General features: G+C 44.3%; 1 protein-coding gene across 1 annotated transcript in view; it reads right to left on the bottom strand.

Annotated features, from left to right (window-relative positions):
- CATSPERD (cation channel sperm associated auxiliary subunit delta) overlaps window positions 1-20,788 on the bottom strand; it is a 73,582-nt gene that overhangs the window by 46,802 nt on the left and 5,992 nt on the right. The window contains exons 3-9 of the mRNA XM_064279818.1: window positions 20,444-20,511; window positions 17,350-17,467; window positions 15,786-15,865; window positions 13,255-13,405; window positions 9,404-9,499; window positions 8,194-8,276; window positions 6,457-6,633 (exon numbers count right to left, since the gene is read on the bottom strand). Of these exons, the coding sequence (XP_064135888.1) occupies window positions 6,457-6,633; window positions 8,194-8,276; window positions 9,404-9,499; window positions 13,255-13,405; window positions 15,786-15,865; window positions 17,350-17,467; window positions 20,444-20,511 (773 nt within the window). The remainder of the gene's footprint in view (window positions 1-6,456; window positions 6,634-8,193; window positions 8,277-9,403; window positions 9,500-13,254; window positions 13,406-15,785; window positions 15,866-17,349; window positions 17,468-20,443; window positions 20,512-20,788) is intronic.

The following is a 20,788-nucleotide window of genomic DNA, read 5'->3' as shown; positions in this document are numbered from 1 at the left end:
GTTTGGCCTGTAGAGTCTGGCACATTTGGCAAACTTTCTGGTGCAGCTGAGCAGATTCCTGTGTCTGCCACATTTCTGGCAGATGGAAGGCTTGGTCACACCCCAGGTGATGGCGTTGGAAGGTTCTGGCTTTCACTGGGTTTACTGTATAAAAGAGCAGATTAAACAAGCAGAGATGTGGGAAGATAGATGTCACACCACGTGAAGATCACCATGGAGCCAAGGATTAGAAGCTGAAAAAAGAGAAGGACCGTCCCTCAGAGCCGACAGAGAGAGTGCCTTCCCCTAGAGCTGGTGCCCTGAATTCGGACTTCTAGCCTCCTCAACTGTGAGAAAATTAATTTCTCTTCTTTAAAGCCACCCACTTGTGGTATCTCTGTTACGGCAGCACTAGAGAATTAAGACATCATTCCTGAAAATATCCCAAGTATCCTTTCGGAAACTACCCTTGCCCATCCTTGGGCATGTGGCCTAACGGGAATCAACTGGTAGGCAATAGCCTGCTCCTATCTTAAGGACTGGGTCCTGACTGGCTCATCCCCAACCATGGGGATTGGGTCGGGAAAGGGAATGTCATGCTCTCAGGGCCCATGAGATATTAGAGGCATTTGCTGAAATTTCTCTTGGCTTCTGCAGGGCCTAGCCTCAGAGACCCTCTCAGTTCCGGGAATATTGTGGTAGGAGGAAGTGAGGCCTAGAGAACTGGTAGCCAGCTTGCTACCATTTTATGAGATCCCAGAACTTCCCAGAGGCATCTGGATGAAGCACAGAACACCAAGGAATGCAGAGAGGAGAGGTGGAGAGAAGTCAGGTCCTTGGTGGCATGACTTAAGTCACTAGATCAAGCCTCACCTGAAGCCTCGCCTCTCTGGACTTTGTGGTTACATGGGTCAACGTGTGCCTCTTTGGTTTAAGCCCATTAGATCTGGATTTTCTGGCACTTGCAAAACAATTAATCCAAATTGTTACATTGGTATTTTTAAAAATCCTCTCCTCTCTAATCGGTCAGCCTGGCCCAGGTCAGGGCTGATCCCCAAGGTTTGGTGGAGACCTGGAGCCGAATCAAATCTCCCTGTCCAGCAACTCTTGGAGATAAGTTACCCTGGAACCCCAAAGGTCAACATCTACATAAAAAGGGAAGTAGTCCTGATAACCGCAGAACTTATTTTCTAGATTTCTGAACAGTTTTGCATATAGGTTTTTGTGGGTTGCCTGATTCTCTTGTTACAAAGAGCATGCACTATAAGAAAAGCAAAATATATTTCTTTTTAATATAAAAAAATACAAGAGAGACATAAAAATTTTTTTTTTTTTTTTTAAAGTCATTCAAGGTTGAGAATGCCAACGTTGGGGCTGTGAAGGCCTAGAGTTTAGGGTGGTCAGATTTAGCAAATAAAAATACAGTATGTCTCAAATATTGCATGACATACTTAAAATAATTACTATTTATCTGAAATTCTAATTTAACTAGGCATCATATATATATATATACACGTACATACATAAAACCAAAACAAAATCCACTGCCGCCAAGTTGATTCCGATTCATAGCGACCCTATAGGACAGAGTAGAACTGCCCCATCGGGTTTCCAAGGAGCGCCTGGTGGATTCGAGCTGCCGACCTTTTGGGTAGCAGCCGTAGCTTTTAACCACTACAGCACCATACATTGTTATTGTTAAAAAAAAAAAAAACTTTTTTTGCCGTCAAATCGGTTCCGACTCATAGCGACCCTATACACAACAGAACGAAACACTGCCCGGTCCTGAGCCATCTTTACAATCTTGTTATGCTTGAGCTCATTGTTGCAGCCATGTGTCGATCCACCCTGTTGAGGGTCTTCCTCTTTTCCGCTGACCCTGTATTCTGCCAAGCATGATGTCCTTCTCCAGGGACTGATCCCTCCTGACAACATGTCCAAAGTATGTAAGACGCAGTCTCGCCATCCTTGCCTCTAAGGAGCATTCTGGCCACACTTCTTTCAAGACAGATTTGTTCGTTCTTTTTGGCAGTTCATGGTATATTCAACATTCTTTGCCAACACCACAATTCAAAGGCGTCAACTCTTCTTCGGTCTTCCTTATGCATACATATATACATGTATAGATATAGTTTCATTGTGGTAAAATAAAATAAACATAAAATTGGCATTGAGACATTCTTTAATGAGATGGAGAAACAAATCACCAACTTCATATGGAAGGGAAAGAGGCCCTGGATAAGTATAGCGTTACTGAAAAAGAAGAACAAAGTGGGAGGCCTCGCTCTACCTGATTTTAGATCCTATTATACCACCACAGTAGTCAAAACAGCCTGGTACTGGTACAACAACAGATACATAGACCAAAGGAACCGAATTGAGAATCCAGACATAAATCCATCCACATATGAGCAGTTGGTATTTGACAAAGGCCCCAGAACAGTTAAATGGGGGGGGGGGGGGGCGGGAAGACAGTCTTTTTAACAAATGGTGCTGGCATAACTGGATACCCATCAGCAAAAAAATGAAACAAGACCCATACCTCACACCATGCACAAAAACCAACTCAAAATCGATCAAAGACCTAAATATAAAATCTAAAACAATAAAGATCATGGAAGAAAAAATACAGACAACACTAGGAGCCCTTATACATGGCATAAACAGTATGTGAAACATTACTAACAATGCACAAACGCCAGAAGAGAAACTAGATAACTGGGAGCTCCTAAAAATCAAACACCCATGCTCATCCAAAGACTTCACCAAAAGACTAAAAAGATAACCTACAGACTGGGAAAAAGATTTTAGCTATGACATTTCTGATCAGCGGCTGATCTCTAAAATCTACATGATACTGCAAAAACTCAACAACAAAAGACAAATAACCCAATTAAAAAATGGGTAAAAGATATGAACAGACACTTCACTAAAGAAGACATTCAGGTAGCTAACAGATACGGGAGGAAACACGATCATTAGCCATGCATTTCCATTTGCATGGAAATGCAAACCAAAACTACAATGAGATTCCATCTCACTGCAACAAGGCTGGCATTAATCCAAAAAACACAAAATAATAAATGTTGGAGAGGCTGTGGAGAGACTGGAACACTTATACACTGCTGATGGGGATTTAAAATGGTACAACCACTTTGGAAATCAATATGGCGCTTCCTTAAATAGCTAGAAATAGAGCTACCATACAATCCAGCAATCCCACTCCTTGGAATATACCCTAGAGAAATAAGAGCCTTTACACAATCAGATATATGTACACCCATGTTCATTGCAGCACTGTTTACAACAGCAAAAAGATGGAAGCAACCAAGGTGCCCATCAACAGATGAATGAATAAATAAATTATGGTATAGTCACGCAATGGAATACTACACATCGATAAAGAACAGTGAGGAATCTGTGAAACATTTCATAACGTGGAGGAACCTGGAAGGCATTATGATGAATGAAATTAGTCAGTTGCAAATGGACAAATATTGTATAAGACCACTATTATAAAACCAAAAAAAAAAAAAAACAACCCAGTGCTGTCAAGTCGATTTCGACTTATAGCGACCCTATAGGACAGAGTAGAACTGCCCCATAGAGTTTCCAAGGAGCGCCTGGAGGATTTGAACTGCCAGCCCTTTGGTTAGCAGCCGTAGCACTTAACCACTACACCACCAGGGTTTCCTAAGAACTTGAGAAATAGTTCAAACAGAGAAGAAAATATTCTTTGATGGTTATGAGAGGGGGGAGGGAGGGAGGGAGGGAGAGGGGTACTCACTAATTAGATAGTAGATAAGAACTACTTTAGGTGAAGGGAAAGACAACACACAATACAGGAGAGGTCAGCACAACTGGACTAAACCAAAAGCAAAGAAGTTTCCTGAATAAACGGAATCTTCGAAGGCCACCGTAGCAGGGGCGGGAGTTTGGGGACCATGGTTTCAGGGAACATTTAAGTCAATTGGCATAATAAAATCTACCAAGAAAACATTCTGCATCCCACTTTGGAGAGTGGCGTCTGGGGTCTTAAAACGCTAGCAAGCAGACATCTAAGATGCATCAATTAGTCTCAACCCACCTGGAGCAAAGGAGAATGAAGAACACCAAGGACACAAGGTAATTACGAGCCCAACAGACAGAAAGGGCCACATAAATCAGAGACTACATCAGCCTGAGACCAGAAGAACTAGATGGTGCCCGGCTACAACTGATGACTGCCCTGACAGGGAACACAACAGAGAACCCCTGAGGGAGCAGGAGAGCAGTGGGATGCAGACCCCAAATTCTCGCAAAAAGACCAGACTTAATGGTCTGACTGAGACTAGAAGGACCTCGGTGGTCACGGTCCCCAGAACTTCTGTTAGCCCAGGACAGGAACCAGTCCCAAAGCCAACTCTTCAGACAAGGATTTGACTAGACAATGGGATAGAAAAAGATGCCGGTGAAGAATGAGCTTCTTGGATCAAGTAGACACTTGAGACTACGCTGGCATCTCCTATCTGGAGGGGAGATGAGAGGACAGAGGGGGTTAGAAGCTGGCGGAATGGACACGAAAAGAGAGAATGGAGGGAAGGAGCAGGCTATCTCATTAGGGGGAGAGCAATTAGGACTATATCGCAAGGTGTATATGAATCTTTGTATGAGAGACTGACTTGATTTGTAAACTTTCACTTAAAGTACAATAAAAAGTTTTAAAAAACTGCCATTGAACCATTTTGAAGTGTACAATCCAGTCACATTCATTACATCACCATGTGGTGTAACCATTACCACTATCCGTTTCCAGAATTTTTTCATCACAACAAAAACCCTGTCCCCACTGAGCAGTAAGTCCTCATTGCCCTTTCCCCCAGCTCCTCGTAACCCCCAATCACTTTCTGCCCCTACGTATTTGCCTATTCTAGGTATTTCATTTAAGTGGTAACAGACAATGTTTGTCCTTTGTGTCTGGCTTCTTTCACTCAGCACGATGTTTTCCAAGGTCATCCGTGTCGTAGCGTGTATGAGAACTCCATTTCTCTTCATGGCTGAATAGCATTCCATCGTACGGACGGACCACGTTTTGTTCATCCATTCGTCTTTTGATGTGGCATCCTGTATTTCACCTGGCAACCCTACTTGGATCTCTCACGTGTGGTTGTTGTTGTTGGGTGCTGTCAAGTCAATTCCGACTTGTATCGACTCCATGTGTGAGAGTAGAACTGGCCCATAGGGTTTTCTTGGCTGTTACCTTTACGGGAGCAGATTGCCAGGTTTTTCTCCTGCGGGGCGGCTGGTGGGTTCAAATTGCCAATCTTTCAGTTAGCAGTCTAGAGTTTAACCACTGTGCCACACCACAGGGCTCCTTCACGTGTGGTTACTGGCTATGAACGCACTCTTAAAGAAGAGTATGTTTTAAACATAGAACTACCATATGACCCAGCAATCCCACTGCTAGGTATGTACCCAAAATTAAAAGCAGGAACGCAAACAGAAACTTATACCACATATTTTACACAAATAACATGAGCGTTCTACATTTGTTTGCCAACCCACCCACAAGGTGTTTTTGTAATTGCACTATACTAATTTTTTTTAAAGCAACACATAAAAGAACTGACATAGGGTGCTTACAAAAATACCTTGTGGGCAGGGAGGGGGTGGTTGCCCAAAAAAAAAAAGTAGAAAGCGTGCATGTTCATGCCGTACTATGCACAAGAGCCAAAAGGTGGAAACAACCGAAATGTCCATCAACAGGCGAATGGAGAAACAAAACTTGGCCCATCCATACAATGGGATAGTACTCAGCCACAAAGAGAAATGAAGTCCTGATGCATGACACGACATGGATGAACCTTGACAATGTCGTTGTTGTTGTTAGGTGCCATCCAGTCGGTTCCGACTCTTAGCAACTGTATGTACAATAGAATGAAACACCACCCGTCCTGCACCTTCCTCACAATTGTTGTCATGCTTGAGCCCACTGTTGCAGCCACTGTGTCAGTCCATGTCGTTGAGGGTCTTCCTCTTTTCCGCTGACCCTGTACTTTACCAAGCATGAAGTCCTTCTCCAGGAACTGATCCCTCCCGACAACACGTCCAGAGTCTATAAGATCCATTATGCTGAATGAAAAAAGTCAATCACAAAAGGGCAAAGACCGTATGATCTCACTTATATGAAATAGCTAGAATAGGCAAATGTTTAGGGACCAAAGCTTGTTAGTGGTTACCAGGGGTGGGAAGGAGGGAGAAAAACAGAGCCATTGCTTGTCTCTGTTAACGGTGTGGTAGGATCCTTTGGAAACGGACAGTGGCAATAGCCGCACAACATGTTGAACATCGTCAATGTCACTGAACTGTACATGAACAATATGTTGAAATAACAAACGTTTTGTTATATATACTCCCACCTCGCTAAAACAATTTTTTAAAAATTATGGAAGAAAAAAAGTACCTTGAAAAATGATCTAAACGGTTGTAATTACGTACTTGGCAAGCTTTGATCTGGAGATCGGGGTTCATGAGAATCGTCTGGATGTTCATGTGGCACCGCAGGAAGTCGAAAGCTGGGAAATCAAGGTCGGGCAGCGGGCTTAGTATTTCCAGCTTTCCCACGTGGGTGAACATCAGGGCTGCCTCTCGGGACCAGACGTTTTCGCTTGAAAGCTCAGAGAAAAATGATTTCGGAGATCAAATATTCTCGTTGAACATTCAAATTTTACCTCATTATTTAGATTTAAAGACGGTATTTAGAAAAAGAGGCATACATATAGTCTGTGAGTTAATGACTCGACAGCTTTATTGTTTGCAAGGAGTCCTGGTGGTGCAACATTTCAGGGCTTGGATGCTAACTGAAGGGTTGTAGGTTTGAATCCACCTGCTGGCTCCACGGGAGAAAGACCTGGCAATAAAGATTACAGCCTAGGAAACCCTAGAGGGGCAGCTCTGCTCTGTCCCATGGGGTCGCCATGAGTCAGAGTCGACTCGGCAGCACCTAACAATTTGTCTGCAGATGCCAGATCTCTTTTGAGAGTCTAATGAAAACTATGGAACCTCTCCCCAGAAAACACACGTTAGAATGTCAGGGTTAGGGCTTCAAAGAGACAGTTCTCGTGTGTCCCACACCCAATTTGCCTATCCTCTCCCGGCCAGTGCACCTCATGGGCAGCCACCGCTGTCACTGGAGGTTTGCACGTTGCTGTGATGCTGAACCAGTTACAGTGGAGCTTCAGACCTAAATGGATTAGGAAGAAAGGCCTGGCAATCGACTTCCGAAAATCAGCCTATGAAAACCCTATGGCTCACAACAGTCTGATCCCCAGCCAATCTTGGGGATGGCACTGGACTGGGCAACATTCTGTACCATCGTGCATGGGCTTGCCATAAGTCGGGGCTGACTTGACAACAGCCAACAACAACAGCATGCCACTGCCAGGGAACTTTTGGAAAGTATAGTTGGGGGAACACTGAACTAGGAGTCAGAAGACCTGGGAGACAGTTCTCACTCAGCCACTAACTAGTTATGTGGCCTTGAGTACACATTAGTAATACAGACAGACAGACAGAGGTAGACCAGCTGTGCTTGTGTTGACTCCAACTCATGGTGACCTTATGGACAAGAGAATGACACGTTGCCTGGTCCAGCATCATCCTCAGGACCACTGACACGTTCAAGTCCATCGTGATGGCTATTGTGCCAATCCATCTCATTGAGGGTCTCCCTTGCCCTCCCTGGCCCTCTGCTTCATCAAACACAATGCCCTCCTCCAGAGACTGATCCCGCCTGATGACGTGTCCAAAGCAAGTGAGCTGGACGATGTTCTATTGTGATCCATTGGGTTTTCGTTGGCTGATTTTTGGAAGTCCATTGCCAGACCTTCTTTCTAGTCTGTCTTAGTCTGGAAGCTCCACTGAAACCTGTCTACCATCGGTGACCCTGCTAGTATTAGAAATACTGGTGGCATAGCTTCCAGCATCTCAGCAACATGTAAGCCCCCAAACTATCAGATGGGCAGTGGTCATAAGACTGTGGTGGGCGTTAAATAAGGTAGACACAGAAGGGACTCAGACTACCACCCGGCACATTTTAAGTGCTCGGTAAGTTTTATCTGCTCTTGTTATTATTTTAATAACTACAGCCATCTCCAGACTTCAGAAGAAGAATGGTAAGTTTCAGAACAGGACCATTACCAACCAGGTCAGAATTCTACTTTGACTGTTACCTACTTTGATTATAGAACTTGACAGGGTTGCCAGACTGCCGTAATATACACCATTGTGCAGACCTAAAACTGCCAGCTCATTTTCATCTGGGAAAAAGAATAAAACAAAGAAAAGTAATGAGGGATTGAGGGGAGGAGGGAGAGAGGTGGGAGAGAAAAAGGAGGGAAGGAGAGAGGCAGAAGAGGGAGGGGGAAGGGAGGGGAGGAGAAAGAAGAGAAAAAGGGAGGGAAGAAGAGGGGAGGGGAGAAGAGGGAAGGGAAGGGAAAGGAAAAACAAAGTAACCCACCCAGATGGCTCTATACATTTTCAGCAGATCCTTATGAACACATGTGTGTAAGTAAGTCTTTCAGCCAGCTGGTGGGAGGCGCCCCAAAACTCATCACAGCCCTTACCTCTAAGTAGCTGGGAGGGGCCTGGGTTGGGGGAGCTGCTCAGAGGGACTTCGAACTCATAATACCAAAGAAGAAAAGTTTAAAGAACCATGCATCCCTGGTATGATTATAAATTAATTTTTATGTCTTTAATTTACGCAATTAAATTGTTAAATTAAATTATTATCAGGAGACTTGGTGACGTAGTAGTTAAAGCGCTAGGCTGCTAACGGAAAGGTAGGTGGTTTGAACCCACCAGCCGCTCCTTGGGAGAAAGATGTGGCAGTCTGCTTGTGTAAAGATTACAGCCTTGGAAACCTTACGGGGCAGTTCTACCCTGTCCTATAGGGTCGCTATGAGTTGGAACCAGCTCTACGACAATGAGAAAATTCTTATCCATTAATTTTAAACAGATAGATGGACATAAAGAGTAGACTGTCATACAATGATGGGCCAACAGGAGAAATACTGTTTTTTTTTTTAAGTTAAAAGACCCCATAATTTGTTGTACTATTTGCCTCAAAATTTCCAAGCCAGTAAACTGTTAGGAAAAATATTCTATTGGCAAATTGCATTTTTAGTTCTTGGAAAACAGTAGGAGAAAAACAGCAATGGTACAATTTACTAGCAAAGAAATCCTGAGGACCCACAGGTGTTCTACCTCATCATTAGAGGGCGTGACAGTTCGTGCCCTGGATCGCCTCCCTGAGCGGGCAGTGACTGCATTGCCTTTTGTTTTGTCATTTGTTGGTCTTGTGGCTGGGTTGGACCTAGCAGGTCAAAAGCCGAGAAGCCAGGTGGGAGGGTTTTTCTAGAAAGCTACCCGCAAGCCAGGCACGCACTGGCAGCGATGCTGTGGATGGTGAGGTTGGCCTTGGAAATGGAAGAATAAAAGAGGTAGCGTCTCAAGTTCATGACGACAGTGTTGACCAGCTGACCTGCAAGATAACAAGGCAGAAGCGTGAGAGAAAAAAAAACATACAAACCAAGCTCATTGCCATTGAGTCGATTCTGACTTATAGTGACCCTATAGGACAGAGTAGAGCTGCCTCCTAGGGTCACATAAAAGAAAACCCTCAAGAGATGGATTGACACAGTGGCTGCGACAACGGGCTCAAACATAGCAACGATTGTGAGGATGGTGCAGGACCGGGCAGTGTTTCGTTCTTTTGTACACAGGGTGGCTAGGAGTCAGAACTGACTCGACGGCACCTAACACTGACGACAATCTTTACTGAAGCAGACTGCCGTATCTTTCTCCTGCAGAGCCCCTGGGTGGGTTTGAACCACCGATCTTTCAGTTAGCAGCCGAGTGTTTAACCACTGAGCCATCAGGACTCCTTGAAGTGGGAGAACCCGGGCACAAATTAGGAAGAGGGAGCCCCATTATTGAAACACGGGTCAGCGCCCTACCCCCTAACCACCGTTCAGGGTACAATCCGGTGGCGTTGATTATACCCATCACGCGGTGCAACCTTCACCACTAGCGTTCCCAAATTTCCCATTGCCCTTAACAGAAGCTCAGGGCCCTCTAAGCCATGAGTTCCACCCGCCCCTTCAGTAGCTCCTTTTTTCCTACAATTTTTGATGAGTTCCGGCTTCAAATAGCAGGGAGTCCAAGAAAACACAGTATTAAGATGCAATTTTGCAAAACATTGTTGTTGTTAGGTGCTGTGCAGTCAATTCCGACTCATGACAACCCCACGTGTACAGAGTAGAACTGCCCCATAGGATTTTCAAGGCTGTGACCTGTGGCCTGTCTTCTGAGGTGCCTCTAAGAATGTTTATATTTAGTTTTAAGAACATGCAATCCTATGAATCTCCTTGAAAAGAAAGCTCTGGAGAATGGCCGTTGAGTTTATAAGAGAGATGCTTTCTGATTGTTGGAGACTTGACCACCACAGGACGCCTTTTAATATCGGTAATGGGCTTCTGGTGAGACCTTAAAAGGAAACAATGCTCAAAAGGTTAAACACAGAATTACCGTATGCCCCAGCAATTCCACTCCTAGGTATAGACCCAAAAGAAGTGAAAGCAGAGACACAAACAGGTACTTGTATAACAACATCCATCGCAGCACTGTTCACAAAAGGCGGAAACCACTCAAATGTCCATCAACAGATGAATGAATAAACAAAACGTGGTCCATCCACGCAGTGAAGTATTACTTAGCCATAATGAGAAAGCAAGCTCCGATACGGGCTATAACATGGATGAACCTTGAAAACATCAGGCCGAGTGAAGCTCGTCAGTCACAAAAGGGCACGTATTATTTGATCCCACATATACAAAATATTTACAATAGGCAAATGTATAGAGATCAAAGCTTATTACTGGCTTCCAGGGTTGGGAGGGAGGGAGAAACAGGGAATCACTGCTTAAGGGCCACTGGGTTAGGATGGTGTTATGGATTGAATTGCGTCCCTCTAAAATGTGTGTCAACTTGGCTAGGTCATGATTCCCAGCACTGTGTTATTGCCCGCCATTTTGTCATCTGATGTGATTTTCCCACGTGCTGTGAATCCTACCTCTGCCCTGCTAATGAGGCATATTTGGTGCAATTATGTTAATAAGTCAGGACTCAATCTACAAGATTAGGTTGTATCTTCAGCCAATCTCTTTTGAAACATAAAAGAGAGAAGCGAGCAGAGCAACAGGGGGACCTCCTGCCACCAAGAATGAAGAACCAGGAGAGGAGTACATCCTTTGGACCCGGGGTGCCTGTGCTAAGAAGCTCCTAGACCAGGGGAAGACTGATGACAAGGACCTTCCCCCAGAGCCGACAGACAGAGAAAGCCTTCCCCAGGAGCTGGCACCCTGAATTTGGACTGCTAGCCTCCTGAACTGTGAGAGAATAAACTTGTTTGTTAAAGCCATTCACTCGTGGTACTTCTGCTATAGCAGCACTAGACGACTAAGACAAATGACAAACCTTTTGTTACATATATTTCACTACAATAATTTTTTTTAAAAAAGAGAGAGAGAAATAAAAGACAGCCCTCTATCAGGGAGCCCTCGACACAGGAGTGGCTGAAAAAGCAACTGGAATCTCCTCTGTCCCAGGGTCAGCTCCCAGCTCCAGTCAGCCCAGAGGGAAGCATGGTCTGTAGACATGGCTCTTCCCCCAATGGAAGAAGAGGGCTCTGTGCTGGCCCAACCATTTTGGAGCCCTTTACAGAAAGAAAGCTTTGATTTCATTCCTTTGATGTGATTACCTGTGCTCCCTACCCTGGGTGGCAGCCCTGACCCCTGAACCTCTCTTGGGGGTCATCCCTCCCTTTTCCGGAAGGATAACCCATGTTTGCAGCCGAGTAGCTTATCAATCCATTTCCTTTGTATAGAATCCCAGAAATCCAGTATTCTTCCTTCCTTTTGTCCCATCTCAGTCCCCTTCAGTCCAAGCTGGCAACCTTTCTGCTGAGATGGTTGATTGGATCCATCGGTCACAGGCCTTGTCTCCTTACCAAACAGTTGTCCTGCCACAGTCTTAGTGTCCTCCCCACGTCATGCCTTCTCAACTTGCACAACATGGAGAGGCAGAGACCTTTCCACATCTTCAAGTTCTGCTTCCTTTTCGCTTAATGATCCATTTATCAATTTACCTCTTTGCTCTGGCATTTTACTCTAAGCAGGGAGGAGAAACCAGGTCATGCCTTCCACATTTTGCTTGGAAATCTCAGTTAAATATTCAAAGTCATCACTTAACAGGTTCTACTTTCCACTAAACGTTCAAATGTACTGCAGTCAAGTTCTTTGACACTTTACAACAAGGATAGTCTTTCCTCCAGTGTCCAAAAACATGTTCATAATTTCCTTTTTTAATTTTGTGATTTAATTTTTTGTTGCTGTTGTTGAGAATGGAAACCCTGGTGGCATAGTGGTTAAGTGCTATGGCTGCTAACCAAAAGGTCGGCAGTTTGAATCCGCCAGGCGCTTCTTGGAAACTCTACGGGGCAGTTCTACTCTGTCCTATAGGGTCACTGTGAGTCGGAATCGACTCGACGGCAGTGGGTTTGGTTTTTTTTTTTTTTGTTTGGCTGTTGAAAATATACACAGCAGAACAAAACACCAATTCAACAGTTTCTCCATGTACAATTCAGTGACACTGGCTACATTCTTTGACTTGTGTGACCACTCTCACCGTCCTTTTCCAAATTGTCCCACCCCCATTAAAAGTAACTCACTGTAAGTTTCCTATCTAATCTTTCGAGCTGCTGTTGTCAATTTGATCCCATGTAGTTTTCGAAAAAGCACAATGCTCAAGGCAGAGATTCTTTACTAATGAAGCTAAAGTATTGTTTGGTTTAAAGATGACTTCAGTGGATATTTTTGGTTTAAAAAAATGTCATTGTGGTAAAATATATGTGACAAAAAGTCTGTCGTGTTAACCCTATGTAAGTGTGTAATGGTGGCATAGTGGTTAAGGGCTTGGCTGCTAACCTAAAGGTCAGCGGTTGAACCCACCAGTGGCTCTGCAGGAGAAAGATGTGGCAGTCTGCTTTTGTGAAGGTTTACAGCCTTGGAAACCCTCCAGGGCAGTTCTACTCTGTCCTATACGGTCGCTATGAGTCATAACTGACTTGATGGCAACAGGTTTGGATTTTTGGTTTGCTATTATATTTACCATGTTGTGCTAAGCAGCAGCCCCACCTGGGGCCTTGCCCTTCCAGCCTTCCCCAGGGAAGTGGCTCACCTGCATTCCGGGAAATCAGCAGGCTGTCATCAGACCAGATGATTAAAATGCCTTTCTGACCAGGGGTGATGAGGACTTCGAGGGTTCCTTTGTATTCAAAGGGCAGCCCAAAGCTTCTGTTGAGTGGGTGGTCTGAGTACACAAACTTGGCCTACAAGAAAAGACTACTGAGCCTTGAGAGGTCATTACAGGGCAATAGGACCCTGGGAATGAACACATTTTATTATTCACACTTGGTTCAAACCTTATCTAGTCCAATAGGTCTCATCCCCTGACCCCAGGCAACACTTGACACTCTCTGGAAATGTTTGTGGTTGTCACAACTGGAGAAGGAGTGCTACTGGCAATGAGTGGATGGAGGCCAGGGATGCTGCTCAACACCCTGCAGTGCCCAGAACGTCCGCACCCCAGAGAAAAATCCCCTCCCCAGGCCCACATTGCCCCCGTTGTGCCTGCATTATCACAGGAGTTGATTTCCCTGGGTTAGTCTCTCTCGTTCCTCCAAACCAACTGAACACATATCCCAGAATCTTCTTCTCCTAACAGCTGTTTTTTGAAGCCACTCACACCTTGAGTGTTGGGAATTGTCTCTCTCTAGGAGTTGGCTGCTCTATCACACCTAAACTCGTCCGTGTGGTTTTCAAAGTGTTCTCCTATCTGTGTGTTATGAGAGACCTCAGGAAGATCTCCAAGTCCTTCTGACTGCACTACATGAGCAGGTAAAGTTCATCAAGATACCCCTTTCCCAGAAGACGCGCCACGAGAAAAAACAAAACAGGCGCCACGGAGTCAACTCCAACTCATGGTTACCCCACGTGTGCAGAATAGAATTGCGCCATACGGTTTCCAAGGCTGTGACTTTTTGCCAGGCCTTTCTTCTAAGGCATCTCTGGGTGGGTTCAAACCACCAACCTTTTGGGTAGTAGTCGAGCATTTAACCATTTGCACCACCCAGGAACTCCTTTGTCTATACTATTATGGACTTAATATTTTTGTTCAAATTCAGTTCATGTTGACTCATCTTTTAAACTTAGCCTTATCCTAGATGTCAATATCTGTGAAATCACAGGTTTCACGAACAAGTTTTTTGAATACACGTTAACATAACTGTTAAAAAATGTTTGACCTGAGACATTTCAGATCATCTCACACGCATCAGCAATATATGCACCATACTTGCAGTTTATCCCCAGTGCTCAGCACAGTGCTTAGCATCTAGCAGGCACTACGTAAATACTGCTGGATGCATGGCTGAATGGACAGATGGGGGGGAAGAGTAAAGGATGGATGGATGGGATGCTAGGTGGGTGCGGGGTAGGTGGGTTGTGCGTGGATGGATGGATAGGTGGGTGGGTAGGTAGGTTGGTGGGTAGATGTACAGATAGGTAGGTGGATTGATGAATAGGTGGGTAGATAGATGAGCAAGTGGGTGGGTGGGTGAGTAGGTAGGAAACAAATGAGTGGATGGATGAGTAGGGGGTATATGGGTAGATGGGTAGGTAGGTAGATGAATGGATGGATGGATGGATAGATGAGTATGTGGGTGGATGTAGGTATATATGGTTGGATAGGGAGATGGATGGATGGATGAGTAAGGAGGAGGCAGATGAGTAGATGGATATATAGTGGGTATATGGGTAGACAGGTAGATAGATGAATGAGTGGATGGGTACATGAGTGTGTGGGTGGATATACGTATATACATGGTTACATGGGTGGGTGGATGGATGGATGGACACATGGATGGATGAGTAGGTAGGTACAGATGAGTGGATGGGTGAGTAGTGGGTATATGGGTGAGTAGGTAGATTAAATGGATAGATAAGTATGCGGGTGGATATATTATGTATGGTTAGATGGGTGGGTGGGTGGAAGGATGGATGAGTTTATGACAGGAGGATAGATTGATGGATAGATGGATAGGTGGCTGGTATCTTAGTCATCTAGTGCTACTCTAACAAAAACATCACAAATGGGGGGGCTTTAAGAAACAAATTTATTTTCTCAGAGTTTAGGAGGCTTGTTATTAGGGTGCCATTGAAGTCAGTTCCGACTCATAGCGACCCTATGTACAATAGAACGAGGAGCCAGAAGTCTGAATTCAGAACACTGTCTCTGTGGGAAGGCTCTCTCTCTTAGTCGGCTCTGGAGGAAGGTCCTTGTCTCTTCAGCTTCTGCTCCTGGGCTATCTTCGCATGATCTGGCATTTCTCTTCAGCTCTGCTCGCTTGCTTGCTTGATCTCCTTTATGTCTCAAAAGAGATTGGCTCAAAATACACCCTAAACTCATCCTTCCTCATTAACATAACAAAGACAACTGGTTCCCAAATGGGATTATAACCACAGACACAAACGTTAGGATTTACAACACATTATTTTGGGGGGACACAATTCAATCCATAACAGATGCATAGGTAAGTAAAAAGCTAGATAGATTTCAGAGACGAAAAGCTAAGTTGTGAGTTTTAACAAAAACCTGAGTTTAGGCAAAAGTCATTTAAGTAGTGCTTTTTCCAGTTTAAGATAACTTACTTTTGTTCCATCAAGGACAAGCAGCCCGATCTGTGACAGAGAGTGAAAGAAGAAGATCCCACCCAAATAACCGAGTAATGCTTCCTATGGAACAAACAGAAAATATTGTGTACGAGTAAATTAGAGACATTTAAAAAAAATCATAGCCATATTTTTAATTCTAAATTTAATTTCCAGTAGAGTGAACGGAAGTCTTGTTTTAATAATCAATGTCCCCTCTAGAGAAATATAGTACCTAGGGAAGAAACTTGAAGGAGGACAGCCTTGTTTTGGGGAGCTTGGAGGAAGGGGTGTGACCTAGATGACTAGTTGTTCACCTAGGTCCCTCACTCCTTGGGACATGATCAGGACTTGAGAGCAGGGTAGACTCTTTCTGCTTTCCTCCTTCCAACTACCAAGGGGTTGGGGGAAGGCATTCTCTGAGTCAGAAGGGAAACTTCCTCATCCCCTTAGCTACCCAAGGGTCCTGTTCTCTCTTCCTCTGTTCAATACCCAGCTTGCCAAGCTGCGTGGCCTGGTCAAAGGCCCTGCACCTCTCTGGGCTTTCTTCCCTGTATTAGTGTCTGGTGGCTACTGTAACAAATACTCCAAACTGGGTAGCTTAAAACAATCAAGGTGTTGGCAGGGCCATGCTCCCTCCGAAGGCTCCAGGGGAGGAGCGTCCTTGCCTCTTCTGGTTGCTGCCAGCAACCCCTGGCATTTCTTGGCCTGCAGACGCATCACTCCAGGCCCTGCCTCCATCGTCATGTGGCCATCTTCCCTCTGTGTGCGTCTCTGTGTACTCTACTTTTCTTAAAAGGGCAGCAGGTGTTGGATTTAGGGCATAACTTAACCCAGTATGACCTCATGTTAACGAATTACATTGGCAAGGTTCCTATTTTCAAATGAGGTCACATTCTGAGGTTCTGGGCAGACAAGAAGTTTGCAGGACACTTCTTTGACCCGCTACAGTCCCCTCATCTGTAATATAGGGGTGACGATTATCATGGATCAAATCACATCCCCCAAAAAGAGACGTTAAAGTCCTAACCTTGCTACCTGTGAACGTGACCTTGTTTGGAAACAGCATCTTTGAGGACGTTATCAGTTAACATGAGGCTATACCAGAGAAGGGTGGGCCCTAATCCAATGTGATACCAAAAAACCTGCTGCCCTCAAGTTGATTCCAACTCATAGTGACCCTGTAGGACAGAGCAGAATTGCCCCATAGGGTTCCCAAGGCTGTAATCTTTATGGAAGCAGACTGCCACATCTTTCTCCCAAGGAGTAGCTGGTGGGTTCAAACTGCTGACCTCTTGCTTGGCAGCTGAGTTCTTAACCACTGTGCCACTAGGGCTACCAGCCTTGACTGCAGTGCCCGGCTTCTCACGAGCACTCCATAAACTCTGCTCTGATTTTACCTGATCTGAAGCCTGTTGCGTCTTTGTCTAGCTTCCTAGACGCCTCAGTCAGCTCTTTTGGCTGGACTTTTCCAAACCACACAGACTCTTAAAGAAGGAAAAGTCCCCGTTCACCCATCACACAGTACACATGTGTTGATTTTCACCTTCTTACCAAATTTCACGTACCTGATGGTAAAAAGCAAATTTCTGAAATGTGTATCCATAGGTATTTGAGTAGTATATATTAGCTCGAGATACTACCTCTCCGTACAAATATGCAAAAATCGAATCACCTATATCCTGGAAAAACACAGATAAAACACTCACTTTAAGAGAAGATCGATGTAGGGGCTCAAGCAGGTGCCTGTACACCAGTGTTCACTGCACCACTATTCACAACAGCCCAAAGGCGGAAACAACCCAGTGTCCATCAACAGATGAGTGGATAAACAGAATGTGGTGTGTAGGGTGATGAAAAACGTTTGGAAATGGATAGTGACGATGCGCAACACGGTGAATGTAATTAATGGTGCTGGATTGTACACTTCAGAAAGCTTAAAACGGAAAACGTTTTGTTACATACAGTTTACTACAATAAACTTTAAAACTAAGAAGGCAGATACCAGCAATCATGTTTTTGGGCATTTATCCCAGAGAAATGAAAACTCATGTCCACATAAAACCCTGCACACAAGTGTTCAAAGAAGCTTTTATCTGTAATAGCCCCATACTGGAAACAACCAAAGTGTGGTACATCACACCATGGGAATACCATTCCATAAAACATGCAGTAAAGGGGAACAAACAATCATTACAACAAAAAACCTGGGTGACTCTCCAAAGAATTATGCCGAGTGAAAAAACTAATCTAAAAGTATACACGATTCCATTTACGTAACACTCTTGAAATGACAAAACCATAGAAATGGAGAACAAATGAGTGGTTGCCAGGGGTTAGAATGGGAAACGGAGGAATCAAATTGACTACATCTGTGGAAAGAGACGATGGAAAAGCTCAATATCATCTGTCAGAACAAGGCCAGGGGACAACTGCAGAACAGACCACCAATCGTTCATAACCAAGTTGAAGCTGAAGAAAATTAAAACAAGTCCTCAAGAGCCAAAATACAACCTTGAGTATATCCAACCTGAATTGGGAGACTACCTCAAGAATAGATTTGAGGCATTGAACACTAACAACTGAAGACCAGACGAGCTGTGGGATGGCATCGAGGACATCACGCATGAAGAAAGCAAGAGGTCATTAAAAAGACAGGAAAGAAAGAAAAGTCCAAAACAGATGTCAGAAGAGACTCTGAAATTTGCTCTTGAACATAGAGTAGCTAATGAGAATACAAGAGCTGAACAGATGATTTCAAAGGGCAGGCTCAAGAAGACAAAGAAAAATACTATAATGACACGTGCAAAGATCTGGAGTTGGAAAATCAAAAATGAAAAATACTCTCAATGTTTTTCAAGCTGAAAGAACTGAAGAGAAAATTCAAGCCTCAGGTTGGAATAAGGAAGGATGAGGAAGAATCGATGCCGTTAAATTATAGTGGTGGTGAAAAATATTGAATGTACCATGGACTACCAGGTGAACGAACAAGTCTGTCTTGGAAGAAATACAGCCAGAGTGCTACTCGGAAGCGAGGATGGCAAGACTTCATCTCTCGTACTTTGGACATGTTCTTAGGAGGGATCAGTCTCTGGAGAAGGACATCATGCTTGGTAAAGTAGAGGGTCATCAAAAACGAAGAAGATAGATTGACACAGTGGCTGCAACAATGGGCTCAAAGATAGCAACGACAGTGAGGACGGTGCAGGACCAGGCAGTGTTTCATTCTATTGTACGTACGGTCTGAACCGACTCAACGGCACCTAACAACAGCAACAGGGACAGAGCAAGGGCAGAGGGTGGGTGTGACAACAAAGGTTAGCAGGAGGGAGAGCTTTGTGGTGATGGAGCAGTTCTGTATCTTAATGGTAGTGCTGGTTACAGGGATCCTCACATGTGATAAACTGCATAGAACTAGACATACACAAACGAGGCCTGGTGGCGCCGTGGTTAGGCGCTTGGCTGCTAATGGAAGGGTCAGCAATTAGAACCCACCAGCTGCTCTGCAGGAGAAAGATGTGGCAGCCTGCTTCCATAAAGATTACAGCCTTGGAAACCCTACGGGGCAGTTCTGCTCTGTCCTGGAAGTTCACTATGAGTTGGAATCACCTTGACGGCAACACATCTGGGTTTTTGGAATGTTTACCCGAGGTGTAGCAGATCACTAGGTCTTTCTCCCACAGAGCCACTGGGTGGGTTCGATCCATTGACCTTTTGGTTAGCAACTCAGCGCTTAACCGTTGCACCACCAGTGCTCCTTCTTGTAAAGATTGCAGCTTAGGAAACCCTATGCGGAAATTCTACTCTGTCATATAGGGTCACTATGAGTCGGAATCAACTTCCAGGCACCTCATCCAACAGACACATTGTACCCAGGTCAATTTCCGGGTTTGGCCATTGCACTTGCCACCTAAGATAACCATTGGGGGGAAGCTGTTAACTAAAATAAAAGGTAGGTGGTTTGAAGCCACTCGGCAGCTTTGTGGAAAAAAGACCTGGCTATTTGCTCCTGTAAAGATTACAGCCAAGAAAACCCTATGAGACAGTTCTTTGCTGTCACTTGGGGTTGCTGTGAGTCAAGAATCAAGTTGACAGCACCCAACAACATACTCTATTGCCATCAGGTTGATTCTGCCAACTCCTAGTAACCTCATGGGATAGAGTGGAACTGCTCCACAGAGTTTCCCAGGTTGTAATCTTCACAGGTGTTGTTTTTTGTTAATCTTTATGGGAGCAGACTGTCACATCCTTCTCCTGTGGAGCGGCTGGAGGGTTCAAAACTCCGACCTTTCGGTTAGCAGATAAGGACTTAACCACTGTGCCACCAGGGCTCCTTACAACAACACAGAGCCTGTAGTTATTTCAAAACAATATTTTCAGCAATTTCTAAATTATTTTACTTTACTTATGTATATTTTTTAAATTTTACAAAAATGATAATGGTTGCATTCATGGTATGTCAGCCATTTGATCTGAAAATAGCGCCAGAGCCCCACTTTTATCTCGGGCTCCCTTCTGAGTCCCCCCAGAAAATACCTTTATTAACCTTCCCCAGGCCATAATAGCCGCAGCCCTCAAAGCTTACTGGCTTTATTCATAAATCAACTGTTTGGGATACAGAGAAAAACAAAAGAAAGAAAGATGACACATGTACTTACCAAACAAAAGGAATTCTGGCTGTAACAACAATTATCACCAGAAACATGTGAAATGGGGTGTTTTACACCTGAAAAGGAAAAATCATTTAAGAACTTAGGTAACAAGTCTCTGAAGTTCAGGGGACAGTTTATAGTGGGGGTTTCTCAATCTCAGTACTGTGGACATTTGGGGCTGAAGGTTTTTTTTTCTTAACTTTATTCTTTTTTTTTTTTCTTTTTCTATAATGTCCTCCCTTTTTGCTTTTCTTGTTGTGTAAATATACATAACAAAACATATGCCATCTCAACAAGGCCTAGGTATGCAAGCAGGGTCATTAATTACCTTCCTCAATTATGCTTTTTACT

Source organism: Loxodonta africana, chromosome 3, assembly GCF_030014295.1.
Source record: "Loxodonta africana isolate mLoxAfr1 chromosome 3, mLoxAfr1.hap2, whole genome shotgun sequence".
Taxonomy (NCBI): Eukaryota; Metazoa; Chordata; class Mammalia; order Proboscidea; family Elephantidae; genus Loxodonta; species Loxodonta africana.
This window is presented reverse-complemented; position numbering and strand designations above follow the sequence as displayed.